The sequence below is a fragment of the Mchenga conophoros genome, linkage group LG5 (genome assembly GCF_057382185.1).
Source record: "Mchenga conophoros isolate Kocher_MC1m ecotype Shallow Benthic linkage group LG5, M_conophoros_male_GT1.1, whole genome shotgun sequence".
Classification (NCBI taxonomy): domain Eukaryota; kingdom Metazoa; phylum Chordata; class Actinopteri; order Cichliformes; family Cichlidae; genus Mchenga; species Mchenga conophoros.
Genome location: NC_140530.1, coordinates 13,547,481 through 13,560,858, shown reverse-complemented (window position 1 = coordinate 13,560,858; position 13,378 = coordinate 13,547,481). Strand labels below are relative to the sequence as shown.

At 40.2% G+C, this 13,378-nt stretch overlaps 1 protein-coding gene across 2 annotated transcripts; it reads left to right on the top strand.

The window, feature by feature from the left end:
* Positions 1-1,286: 1,286 nt before the first annotated feature.
* Positions 1,287-10,905, top strand: ube2r2 (ubiquitin-conjugating enzyme E2R 2). Of its 2 annotated transcripts, none has more exons than XM_085273437.1 (6): positions 1,287-1,876; positions 2,268-2,457; positions 5,690-5,776; positions 5,912-6,009; positions 6,802-6,936; positions 7,046-10,905. In XM_085273437.1, the coding sequence occupies exons 2-6, from the start codon at positions 2,281-2,283 to the stop codon at positions 7,329-7,331; spliced, it is 783 nt and encodes a 260-aa protein (XP_085129563.1). In that variant the 5' UTR covers positions 1,287-1,876; positions 2,268-2,280; the 3' UTR covers positions 7,332-10,905. The 2 variants fall into 2 exon arrangements, with proteins under 2 accessions (XP_085129563.1, XP_085129562.1); XM_085273436.1 differs by having other exon boundaries at positions 2,265-2,457.
* Positions 10,906-13,378: the final 2,473 nt, after the last annotated feature.

Sequence of the window (13,378 nt, the reverse complement as noted above, 5' to 3'; positions counted from 1 at the left end):
GAGGCAGCTGTGCAGCGTAATGACAGAATAACTCCAGCTTTGTGTCTTTTTCCATTCTAGCTGAAGTACAGGACAAACTGCGTTCCTTTTTAGCTCAATAAGAAACGTCTAATATTTTCTCTCAATACGGGACATTCTGTTTATTACAGGACGGTTGGTAACTCTACTAACTAACCTTATGAATAAAATAAAGTTCACTATCAGTAACATCATAGCACCCACCCAGCGTTTTATTATTTTTCCTACCGATGAAGACCTCCACCATGGTCATTCCTACTATGCCAATGAAAATCAAGTAATAGATAAGCTTTTAAAAGATATTAGATGTTTTTTCCAATATCATCTAATATAGAAATATCCTTTTTTTTTAAATAATATAATTTTACTTTTGTTATTATTATTATTATTATTATTATTATTATTATTATTAGTAGTAGTAGTAGTAGTAGTAGTAGTAGTAGTAGTAGTAGTAGTAGTAGTATTTGCAGTGGGTCCATGATAAAAAAGAAAAAAGAATTAAAACACAGTCTGAACAATGAGCTACCAGAACTTATTCTGTAATTTTACACATTTATGTCTTACAATTTAAGTCCAAAGTGTCGTGCTGACTGGTTTTGTTTGCTACAGCAGCACTATTTTTATCATGTACAAAATTGAGATATACTGTTCAAACTGCACTTCTTTTCTTATATTGATATATTCCAGATATTAAATGTACAATTAAACCTGTTTGCACTGATTGAAAGGGGGATTTCACTGCTCCTTCTCACTTGAGATCAAAGTAAGAGTCATATGGCCCACAATGTACAGTAAGTGACATCTGTGTTGTAGATGCTCTGAGAATTGCCAGTGAAGGAAATTGATTGAAAAAAAAAAAAACACTAATTGTGATCTCGTCAATATATACACCCCAACTAACCAAATACTTTATATGACATTCTTATAAGTAATAATATATGGGGATATAGTTAAGGACAGGAAGTAGACGTAGGTTTAATGAAAATTACAATAATGTCAATAATGTCTGAGATCTAATATTAATGCCCGTATGTATGTATGTGGAGGACTTCACGCTGCAGATATTTAGTATTAAGAAAGAGAGCGAGGGAGCTTAGACAAATAATGTAACCAACTTACATAAAAAATAATAACATATTATTAAAATATGTTTTACAAATATGTATTTTTGGAATCTAAAACATAAAAATGTCACGCGAACGAACATGTAAAATAACATCGAGTGCGCGCACGTCACGTTCAGATACGCGCTTTACGTTCTGCAGACACGCGCAATGATAGCCGGAAGCATAGATGGGAGGAAAATAAAAATCGATTAAATCCACTGTAATTCGCGAGTATAAACCTCTCACTTACTGTCCTTTTAGCGACCGCGGGCTCGAAATTTTCAGTCTTTTACACTGTAACTGTGCCGGAGAGACGACAAAGAGCAGAAAATCTGCTCTATTTGAACGAAGTTGCTCGGTAGGGGTTTAGCTGACGTGTGGAGAAGTTGAGACTGCCAGTGAGCAGATAAACAAACATAAACAAGCAGAGATCAGCTGGGCGCCTGTCCGAACCGAACCAGCAGCACGGAGAGATGGCAGGGAGAGCCAGAGTCCTGTTTTAAAGCCAAGAATGATCCGCAGGAGACCGTGACTTACACTGATATTTGCTCCATGTCAACTGTCAACACTGGCACACAAAGAATTTCGGAAACACAACACGAGGAGCAGCCATAGGCTTTAGCAGGGGGAAAAAGCCACTGCTATTGTCACTGTCTCTTTGTCAAGGCACAGCCAGGTTAGCATGGACAGCCAATGAGTTTATCCTGCAGGGCTCAGCTATAAGGAAGCGAACACAGTGCAAGGAGACAGAGGTAAACACTTTCTGTTAACTTTGCTTTTTTCCCCCACTATAATGGGCCTGCGAGCCAAACCACTGACATAATCAGGCTTTGCAGGCCACAAATCCTGAATGTTTATGAGCTGTTTTTGTGTGTGCCTGGTTTTTTTGTTGTTGTTTTTTTACATGTAGGGTTTAATTTCACAGCGTTTTGCTTTTCCTATCGTTTTTGTTAGAAAGACTCCTGTTAATGAAAGCAAAGCTAAGACACTGCAGCTGTTTTCTGAGTCAAACTGGTCATGATATTAAAAATGCATGAAAAGTGAGTAGAGTCCTGACAGTGTCATTAAACTCGTAATATTTCTGTCCACTCCACAATTCCTGCTTCCTCTCACTGATCTGTGCGGCTAACTGTTGTCAAGAAGTGTGGAAAAGAACATGGCCCACCAGTCAACCCCTAGTTCCCAGAAGGCCCTCATGATGGAGCTGAAGTCTCTGCAGGAGCAGCCAGTGGAAGGCTTCCGCATCACTCTGGTGGAGGAGTCTGACCTCTACAACTGGGAAGTGGCCATCTTTGGTCCCCCGAATACCCTGTATGAGGGAGGCTACTTCAAGGTGGGACAATCACTTCCAGTACACATATTATGTGAAGTCATGCTTACTTAAAGAGTTCATATGAAGCTATTCATTAGCGAACAAACACATACAATAAATATGTTTAGGGACCAAATATATTATCGGCTAGAATTTCTTTGTAATATAATATATGTCAGGGCATGCTACAATTCTTAACACAGCTTTGTAGTTTAGCCTCCTACTAAAATCTGTACAAACTCAAACTTTCAAACTAGATCTTTTTCACTTCTTGAAGCTGTAATTGAAACGTGGTTTGCCTCTAATGGGCGAGGAATTTTTAGGCTTTATATTATATTTTATTCATTTTCAGTCGTTCTGTCCTGTCCTTCTCCTCGGCCAGCCCTCACCCAGCCCTCACCCACCTCACTGTAAGATGGTTGTGCTTGCTATTTTTAGCTACGAGACTGATATAAATGGCACCTGAGTACAGAGAGAGAAGGGACATGATTAGATTCATTATATTTTTTTCTTTGAATATGTTGCATATTCGGTGAAACATTTAGAAAATGTAGCATAAAGAGCACCTGCTTTCAGCTTGGTGCTACGCAGATGATGCTGTAGCCTAGTGGGAATGGAAGGATAAGACAGAGCAGGTATTGCTGTAGTATACTCTTTTAACTGGCATGTCTTTAGCCACAAAAATTTGAGGAACATCAGCACTAACAAATGTCAGGATTAGATGCCACAAGTAAGAGTGAACTCTGGGCTGGTTTTCCAGTCTATGTGATAGCTAGCAAACAGGAAATGTGGACTTCCCTTTTTTTTTAAGGGACATGTATACTACTCGTTTGTTGAATACTTTGGCAGCCAGTGCCTAATGACATTAATAAATTACTTGTTTAGTCTTGTAAATGCCCAACTGGTGGGTGGTGCAGCTGACCTTCATTTAATGAAAAACTGGTGAAAGTGAATTGTAGTACAATTCAGGTGTTTCAGTGTAACTTTGTTTTTACTGCCTGGTTCCTGCAGCCTACACCATACACAATCATGCTTTTGTACAGGGATGAGATATTTTGGGATATCTTCAGTGTCCCCTGTAATTATACTGAGAGTAAAGTGAAAGGTGTTTGGATTTAAAGTCAAGCAACAGCTTTCAATCATTCCCCAGAATTCTCTGTGTTGTGTTGATTGCCCTCACTTTAAGGTATACAAAAGTAATTTTAGGATAGACTATGTGATGCAGACAGAAAAATAAATAAAACCCAGAAATCCAGACGAGCTCAAAGTGATAAAAAGAGAAAGATGGCCATGAAGGCAACTACATGTTAGACTTTACTGTTACTTTGACACCAATCTGTTAACTTGTGTTTGCACATTTAAAAAGAAATGTTGCTTCAGCGACTGATACTAAGCAGTGGAACTCATGCCAGTGTGTCATGACGTCTACGTGTTTAATGTCACACAGTTGCAGTAATTTAGTAACTAGCTGTGGAGTAATGATAGTCCTATCAGACGGGCAAGCAGTTCAGTGAGAGTTAGGGCGGAGCTACACACACCCAAGCCTGCCATCCTTTTTCTCTGATAATACTTTGGAAAGAAAGAGCCAGAAGCACCTGATGTTGTGTCACAGTGAAATTAATTAGGAACCGATGACAATATAGGGTGATTCACAGTCTAATTGTTGGTACGGCTGGATGTGTAACTATTTCTCTGATGTGATGTGGTTTAAAATATGACGGTAAAGGAAGCAACTTTGTGGCTGACTGAAACCCCGTGTCCAAAAAGAAGTTAGGATGCTCTTTAAAATGTAAATAAAAACAGGAACTTAAAGGGTTTCAGCTGCTAAACTTTGTATATTTTTTTCATAATGCCCCAAATGCCAGTTTAACACCCTTCTAAAAGTTAGGCTGTGGCGTTACAACAACATAACTTTGGCGTTTGACCTGCTTAAATAAGCAAGACCTTTCATATGTATTGCTCCATAGAATATCAATATTTTACATGTTTTCACAAGAGTCCGGTAGCACCTGAGTACAATAGTACTGCTTTCATAGGAATTAATAGCAGTCAGGTGCTACTGATGAAATGCTTTTTATTAACTGATCATCGGAAAGTGTGGCCATCTCTATAAAAGCAAGATTTCTTTGCAGTTTGCAGATCAGCCCAGCAAATTCACCCCAGGTCAGACTGTGTAATGCTCAAACATGAAACCCAAGAACTACATCTCAGATTCTACAGACTTCGGTTAACATGTTAAATGTTAATGTTCATGACAGCACAATTAGAATAATACTGAACAAGTATGTCTTTTTTTGGAAGGGTCGTCAGGCGAAAGCCTCTTCTTTCTAAAAAGAAATTGGAAGTTTGGAAAGCTGCATCATAGGTCAATGTCCTCTGAATATTTTATTTATTAACCTTTATTTAACCAGGAAGATCCCATTGAGATTAAAAAGCTCTTTTTCAAGGGAGACCTGGCCAAGATAGGCAGCAGCAGATGTCTCACAGTTACAGAAATTACTCAAACACAGGCAGTAACAACACACATGCAACAATAAGTGAAAGAATACAAATAAAATAAAAAATAAAATTCAAATAAAAATAAAAAAGTCAGTTAATAGATGAGACCAAGTTGACACGTGTGGCCATAATGAACAGCACCATGTCTGCAGAAAGGCAGACATGTGATACCAACTATAAAGAACGGTGGTGGAGTAGTGGTGATTTGAGCTGGCTTTACAGCCACAGAACCTGAGCAGCTGGGCACCTTGCAGACATGGAGTTGGCTGTGAGCTTCTCTGTATACAAACATGTTCTAGAGTTAAATGTGAGGCCTTCTGCCTGACAATGGGACAGTGATCCCAAGCACAGCAACAAATCTGTACCACAATGGATGAAAAAGAAAAGGATCGAGGTGTTGCAATGCCGTCGCAAATGAACTTAGGCAACGATGCAAAGAGTGGGCCATAATTTTTTAAATATATTTTTTTATTTACTTTATATGTGTGTATGAATTGTCCCCATAGCAACTTAAATCTACTGTCAACATCTACTTAATGTAGCTTTTTGATTCCTTTGTCCTACTTTTTGGTGAACATTGATAATTATAATTTATTATTGCACAAATAAAAATACACACATGTGCAGTTTAATTGGATAGTGGGGTTTTTTCACATTCCAGATGCTTTCTCCTTGAAGTTAAGACCCCAGTAATCTTAAATGGCTGAAGCTTAGTTACAAGTAACTGAAGTCAGACTTCTGTTTGTTCTTTCAGGCTCACATCAAGTTCCCAGTTGACTACCCATACTCCCCACCAACCTTTCGCTTCCTCACCAAGATGTGGCACCCCAACATCTATGAGGTTTGTCCTGAAGGATCTTAATGCTTTCGTGTTTGCAGTTTGGCATTTATTTCCTTTTTAAAATGGATTTGTTTAAAGACGCTGCCGCGTTTGTGTTTTCCTGACAAATGTTCCTTTATGTCTTTTGGTCTTCAGAATGGAGATGTGTGCATCTCGATCTTACACCCCCCTGTTGACGATCCTCAGAGTGGGGAGCTGCCCTCTGAAAGGTGGAACCCCACCCAGAATGTCAGGTAATTTCTCAGCAAACCTTCTGGTCCAAGTTCACCTTCACTAATTTTACACCTTTAGGCCTGTTGATAAGTCTTGGGGGTGTCTTGCATGTACAAGCATGAAAAGAATTGTTTAGAGCATACTGTAACACCGGTGGGAGCTGTGTGAAGCCTGACATACTACCTCAAGTGATGTCAGTTTACAGTTGTTTTAATACTGCATGTTTGAACATGAAGAATTCAGCGGCGGGGACGAGTTAGACAGGCATGAACCCACTAGACCCCTCAGTTTCTGATTTCTGCCAAAAACTAGCAGATCGAGTCTAAAAATGCTGCTGCTAGGAACAGCTAGCTGTGGTTCAGTTTCCTTTTGGCTAAATTAGACATTTTTTGTGGCACAAAAATTGGATCTAGGTCTTATTTAATTTTCATAAATGAAATTAAGGAATGGATATAATTATCTTCTACCATTTCTTTGTTCTGTATTCTATCTGTAGCGGTAGACACCACTGTAGGGTAGGTTTCTGAATTTCTTCTAAATTTAGCATATCAGCAAGAAACACAGAGTTGCATTAAAGTGCCGAGTCTGTGTTTGAAAACTTGAGCAGATTGGGTGTAGAATGTAATTGAGCCACGAGGGGAAAGAGGTGAGGTAACACCTCTCTCCGAGCTGGGATACAGCTTCTGAGGTTTCAAAAAGCTCGTGTAGAGGTTTTCTTTCATATGACAACGACATCTGATATTACAGTGTCCTCATTTCGACTCTCTGTGTGTGTGTGTGTGTGGCATGTGTGCGTACGTGCTGATAATCAGGACCATCCTGCTTAGTGTGATCTCTCTGCTCAACGAGCCAAACACCTTCTCCCCAGCCAATGTGGATGCCTCAGTTATGTTTCGCAAATGGAGGGACAGCAAAGGCAAGGACAAGGAGTATGCAGAGATTATCAGGTACAAATGAACACACTCTTACCAGTGTGTGTAGTTACTTTGAAGAAATGTATTTTATGCAACATGGAGAAAAAAAATAATAATACACCTCCTCCACGTTTGCTCACAGGAAGCAAGTGATGTCAACAGCAGCAGAGGCGGAGCGCGACGGCGTCAAAGTGCCCACCACGCTGGCCGAGTACTGCATCCAAACCCGGGTTCCTTCTCAGGACCGCAGTTCAGACCTTCTCTATGACGACCTCTACGACGACGACATGGAAGAGGAGGACGAGGAGGAGGACGAGAGCGAGATGGAGTCTGTAGGTGAAGCCGGGGGAATCGGCGCCGTGGAGGACTGCGGGACGTCCACCAGATGTTACGACAACCAGGACGACTCTGGCAACGAAGACTCGTGATGATCTGGATGATAACTTCTTCCTGCCAACTCCACCACCCTTCTTCTTTTTTCTGTGTGTGTATGTGTGTGTATGTGTGCACATGTATATTTGCACATACAATGGGGTCAAAAGTCTACTGCCAAAAAAAAAAAAATCTTTCATCATTTATTAAACTAATACAAGCGTTGGGTCAAATGCAATTCCTTTGATGCTGTTACGTAACTTTTCAGCAAAACGTTGTAGGTAGTGTTCTCGCTGAAAGCAGAATTTGACGTTTCCACCGTTTGCCTTAATTACAGCTCGCACTCTGTGTGGCAACGAACGTTTTATTACTCCAGCACTGTTTGAGAGTGTCCTGAAGGTGTTTATTGATTTGAAAACATGTTTCACATTTTTAAAATGTGCCATGGAAGAGTTTGAGGGTCTGGCCTTTTCCTCATTACCATAAACCACAAAGATGGCGTGCTTCTGCAGACTTGAACATTAGAGTGTTTCTTTATCGTTAGCATGTGTTCAATCGCATCCAAGTCACAAAGTAGATTATGCCTCGCTGTATTACAATCTCATTTAGACAGTTGCTCATATTACCTTACTTTAAGTTATTTGGTTGTGGTTAAGTTTAGCCTTCAGCCATTAAATTTCAGTGTTGTCTTGCTAAACCAGTCATTTTGTTTTAGAAAGAGTAGGTTGTTGAAGTCACACCTTGGTTTTAGGAAAATCAGTTTAGCCAACAGCAGCAATGACATAATAAATATTACGGTGTAGTAGGTGTACACATATATTTGAATCCTACTAGATACACGGTAAAACAAAATCTTCCAGTATATCAATATTTCCTGCTGCACATCTCCTAAAGCTAAAAGAACTCTTTGATTTTGAATAAGTAAGTAAGCAAATTGTCTTAGCTTTGATAAATGATGAAAACAAATAGTCCTTGTGGTGGTCTCTTGAACTCCGCTGTCACTGGCCAGCCCCATGACGGATTGTTTGGTTTTGGGTTGGAAGAAAAGTTGGATCTATCCACTGTGTCTGTCCTTGTTGCTGTTTTTATGTGTTTATTTGACCGACACATTCTTCACTTGTATTTTCTCAGAAGGCTCACACAGGCTGGTTAATGGACACTTACCCCTTTGGCTCATTAACCAGTCGATGAGTTGGCCGGCTCGTCACGTCACAGTCGTTCATTCTGCCCCCCCCCCAGCAGAATATCTCTGTCCCAAACGCTAGCCTGTTCGACTTTGATGCAATCAACCTGAACGTGCAAACGCAGGCTCTGGCGTTCCACCTTCTTGGATACACCTTCAGTAGTACCCTCATTTTCCGGCAAAGCAGCGTTATTTCATTAAGGGTGTGGGGGGGGGGGGAGTGTTCTCGTATCGCCTCCCGCACCTCTCTCTGCCTCGTAAACCTCAGGGCCTCAGACTTTCACTGAGAGAGAAAAAGCAAAGAGAATCTTAAGACACACCTGCTCCTCACCTCCGCCTCCTTTTCTTTATATCTCACTTGGTCTCATTAGAGGGCTAAGATTGCTCTGAAAGTTTCCGATCCCTCTTCAAGCATTTACACATCACTGAATGTTACTGTTAGTGCAGACTGGCGTCCGTTAAGTCATTCTGTTTTCGGTAGGGTAAAGAAAATCAAAATGCATCTCTTTCTCCCCAATGCAATGCTCGCATTACGTTGCGATAGATGTGAAAATCTTCTCTTTTTTTGTGCCCTGTGACTCCCAATTGATGCTTCAATGCAACTTAGTGAAAACTGGATGTTGTTACTGTGCTACACCACATCCAGAGTCTTGTTTATCGACAGGGACAAAGATCAACATGCAGCTTAGATACACATTTGCATTTGAATGAATACGACACTGATTGCCTGTTATCCCCGTGTGTGTATATTTACATTTACTATTCATATTGACTATGATGTCAGGGTTTTCCTTTGTTTCAGTAGTCCAGTTGATGAACCATTCAGTTTGTAGGCACTTTGTTCAAGTGCTGTTTCTGGAGGCGTGAATCATCTGAGGATTTGACTGATTTAAGAAAAAAGAAAAAAAAACACACACATTTTGAGTATTAAGCTTTTGAACACACTGAACAGCATCATTGTGCCGCATCGAGTAAACCATGCATTTTGAGCTATGTTTTAAGAACCTGTTGCTCATTGAACACAGTGGAGCACTGGGGTTGTGACTCCAATGGATGGATTTTATGCCAAGGAAAACAAGTCCAGCCCCACATTCATTCATTTTAAAGACTATGGACGAATGGATGCATGTAATGGATTTAATGCAGAGTGAGTAGACTCTTAGAGACATACCTTTTTGGATTTTAATGTGAAGCCAAAGGAGTGAAGTATTGTCTCCTGGCCTTGTGCTTTGGAGGTTTGCAAAGACTGGATTCTGTTGAGAACGGCGACAAACAAAATTCACTCCTAAAAGACTGAATGGATTTGATACCAAGCCACGAGAGGAGGTGGAAATATGATTGAGATTCTGGACTTCTTCTTGTTGTGATCACCATTTTTGCCCATCACCACGTAGAAAGAAGCTCAGTAGTAAACAATGGAAAGTACAAATCTCACGTGTGTCTGCTAAAGAGAGAGCTGAACATTTTGGGAAATGCATGCTTTCTGATGCTGAAGATTGATATGAGAACGTCTAAATTTTGGATTGTAATCAAAGGTTATTAATTATTACTTTTGTTTATTTAACAAAACGTCTTTAAGAAATGTAAAAATGAACTGTTATATCAATCTTCTAGTCTCAGTCTCAGCACAAAAAACAAATAATTGCATTTCCTAAAATGTCACGAATGCTTTAAAGCCAGGTTTTTGCCTTTCACCCAAAATTTAGAAATCTGAATTCACATTAGAGAAATAAATAGATCTAGTGTAGCCCTTTTGGTAGCAATTTGATGATGAATTTAATCAGCTTCAGTATTAGAACTCTCCACTTCTTAAATAAAACATATGCCTTCTTTTTATCCTGAGGGGAGGTGGAGAAATGCTAAGAAGGCCGCGGACTATTAATGCTAAAGATGAAGAAACAAAAAAAAAGAGAAAAGATTAAATAAAATGAGTCGCAATCCATAATTTTAACATGTTATTCCACACACAGTTGCATAGAAAACTGAATGAAATCATTTACTTTGTTTATTCTCTGTGTGTGAGTGTGAATCACAAGCGTGTATTTTCTAAAGTGTGGGTGGACACAGTGAGGTCATCCTGAGACATTCGCATGGTCCCACACTCTGCTGATTGAGCTGTCCACAATGGTACCACAGTCTGTCCACACCTAATGATGTTTATGCTGTCCTTGTCGGTTTCATCTTATTTCATTTTTTCCCATCATTTTGTTTGTGAGGATGCAAATGTCACTCAGTTTATATTGTTAAAAAAAAGAAAGAAAAGAACATGACGTTGTTGGGTTGTTTGCAATATGGCTCAGATATCTGTTGCTGCTAAGCCCACATGTCATGAAAAATGGACAACACAGCAAGTTTGATTTTTGACTAAAATTAGGAGTGATATGCAAATGGAGAGTAATGGTGGTTCAGTTTGAAAATCATAAGAAATAAAACAGTATGTCATCAAAGCCTATTGAAAGGATTTTCACCTTATTTGAGCCACTGACCCTTGATTACTCTCAAACTAAGTAAATGATACTAGTCAATTTTTGAGTGTTGAGCTCTACAGGATTTTTGCCTTTGTGCTTGACATCAATGTATAATAATCAGATTGGTAAAAATGGATTTCATTCTCATTAGTTACATGTAGTTCCAACATACATTTACAATAAGGTTTGTGGTGTACCCACAGTCACAAGGGTATAGTTTTTAGCAAGATGTGTTACTGTAGGATTTCTCTTTCCCTTCTTCGTTTACAATAATAGATATCTCAAGGGATTTTCATAGTAACGTAAAGATCCTCCACTTTTAGAGAGAGAAAACCCAAACACAATTCTCTATGAGCAGCACTTGGCAAAAGTGGGGAAGAAAAACTCCCCTTTCACAGGATGAGATCTCCAGCAGAACCAGGCGCAGTGAGGGGCAGACATCTGCTTTGACTGTTTGTGTATGAGGTGAAATGGGGGGGGGGGGGGAATAGTGAGAGACCAAAGTCAAAAACAAGGACTAAACAAACTGAGAAAGTGGATAAAAGTTAACTAAAAAGAGGGAGTAGGGGAGAGGTCCCCTTCTCATGATGAGAACTCTCCCATTAGTCTGAGGCTAAAGCAGCATTACTAAGGGATAGTTCGGATCATTTGACCCAGTCCTCTACAAACGTTATTGAAAAGGGAAGTTTTAAGCCTCATCTTAAAAGTACAGAGGGTGTCTCTACTCTGTGTCTCCTGAATCCAAACTGGGAGCTGGTTCCACAGGAGAGGAGCCTGAGAGTTGAAGACTTGGCCTCCTATTCTAGTTTTAGAAACTCTACGAATCACAAGTATGCCTGCAGTCGAGCCTGCTCATTCCAGACTTTGTACCCAAGGATATGGATTAAAAAATCTTCAAGGATTTTAAACTCGATATCTTTCTTATATCACCCGTTCAGTCCCTGGGTTTTCCCAATTTATATGTGTAAAGAAGTAAGTCTAGAGACAAAGCTGGTGAGGGCCATCACTATGGCTAAGGTGACAAAGATACTAAAACAACTGCTGGATGACTGTGCCACTGGGTGGCTGGAATTCACCCTGACTTCCTCAAGGTTCATGATGTTTTGCGGCTTTGTTGGTTAAATCTCTTCTGCATAGTCTTTATGGAAGTCTGGAGCAGTGACTCTGGATTAGCAGACTGGGGCGGTGATACGGGGATTCCTGTAACTATTCTTGTAACTGTGTGTGGTACATTTACATGGGAATCACACTTTTCAGCTCACCTGGAAAGGTCTTGCCAGTGTACTGAGGCGGTGGGTCCCTCTGTTAGAGTGTACTTGGAGAGGGCATATAACTGCGTCCTTTGGAGTGTCCGGGTGCTTAGGGAGAATGGTGCACCTGGCTCATTGTCATATTCAGTCCCTGTACAACCATCACAAAAGCATGGCTCATATTGCCAGTAGTAACACTCTTCCCAAGAGCATCTGCACCTGGAGCTGTTGAAGGAATTGAATTATCTTGGCTCTCCTTCACGAGTGAGGAGTGGAGTGGAAGATAAATACGGTTTTGCGGTGTTGGTAGTGATGAGGGTCTTATACTGGAAAGTGAAGCTGTCAATTTACCAGTCTATCTATCTACAGCCATGAGCTCCTGCTAGTGACCAAAAGAATAAGATCACAGAAACAAGCAGTAGATGTGAGTTTCATCTGAAGTGTGTTTGGGCTCAGCCGTAGAGATCGAGTGAGGAGTCATTTGGAAGTAGAGCTGCTACTTTTCTTTATCAAAAACAGCTCACTGAGGTGATTCGGTGTTCTGACGAGGATGTCTCCAGGGCACCTTGTAGTGAGGTGTTTTTGTCATAGAACACCAGGAAGATACCTCGGGGAAGATCCAGGACACGCTGGAAAGACTACATGCCTCGGGTGAGTTGGTGGTTTTGCCACTGAAGAGATCCAAGGCGTGGCTGCAGAGGGGGGTTCTGGATTACTGTGCGAGATGATATTAGGAAGCACCATAGCATAAAAAGAAGCTAAAAAAGTAGCATACTTCACTGTTAATGTTTACTCGTGAGGGTAATTTCAAATCCATTAGTCGGCTTTTAATATTTGTTGGAAGAGCTTGTAATCTCTTGACAGACATAAAAAAATTATTACTGACTTACCTTTTTGTAAATATTATATTTTCTAGTATATTAAGGTAGATGTATCGGTGTTTCAGTGACCTCCACTTACATGATCACTGCCGTTGCCCGTTTGTGTCTTCATAATGACAGATGACAGGTAATTAAAACCATAAGCGCTCCCATTCTGCTTCTTGAGTTGAAGGCACACATTTTTTTTCCTCAAAAACTCTCATTTTATCCTTTCAAGCAAAGGCATAGTCCTCTATCGTGAAATCCAGAGCAGACTGTCTAACTGTACTTATATAAAAGAGCAGCAGTACCCAAGAAAAGGATGATGTTTATTCTCACCAT

What these genes read in the sequence shown, in the direction of transcription:
- ube2r2 (XM_085273437.1), top strand. Translation starts at nt 2,281, where the DNA reads ATGGCCCACCAGTCAACCCCTAGTTCCCAGAAGGCCCTCATGATGGAG. An exon ending in AACCCCACCCAGAATGTCAG is followed by an intron (nt 6,010 to 6,801) that starts GTAATTTCTCAG and finishes GCTGATAATCAG; the next exon opens with GACCATCCTGCTTAGTGTGA. An exon ending in GAGTATGCAGAGATTATCAG is followed by an intron (nt 6,937 to 7,045) that starts GTACAAATGAAC and finishes GTTTGCTCACAG; the next exon opens with GAAGCAAGTGATGTCAACAG.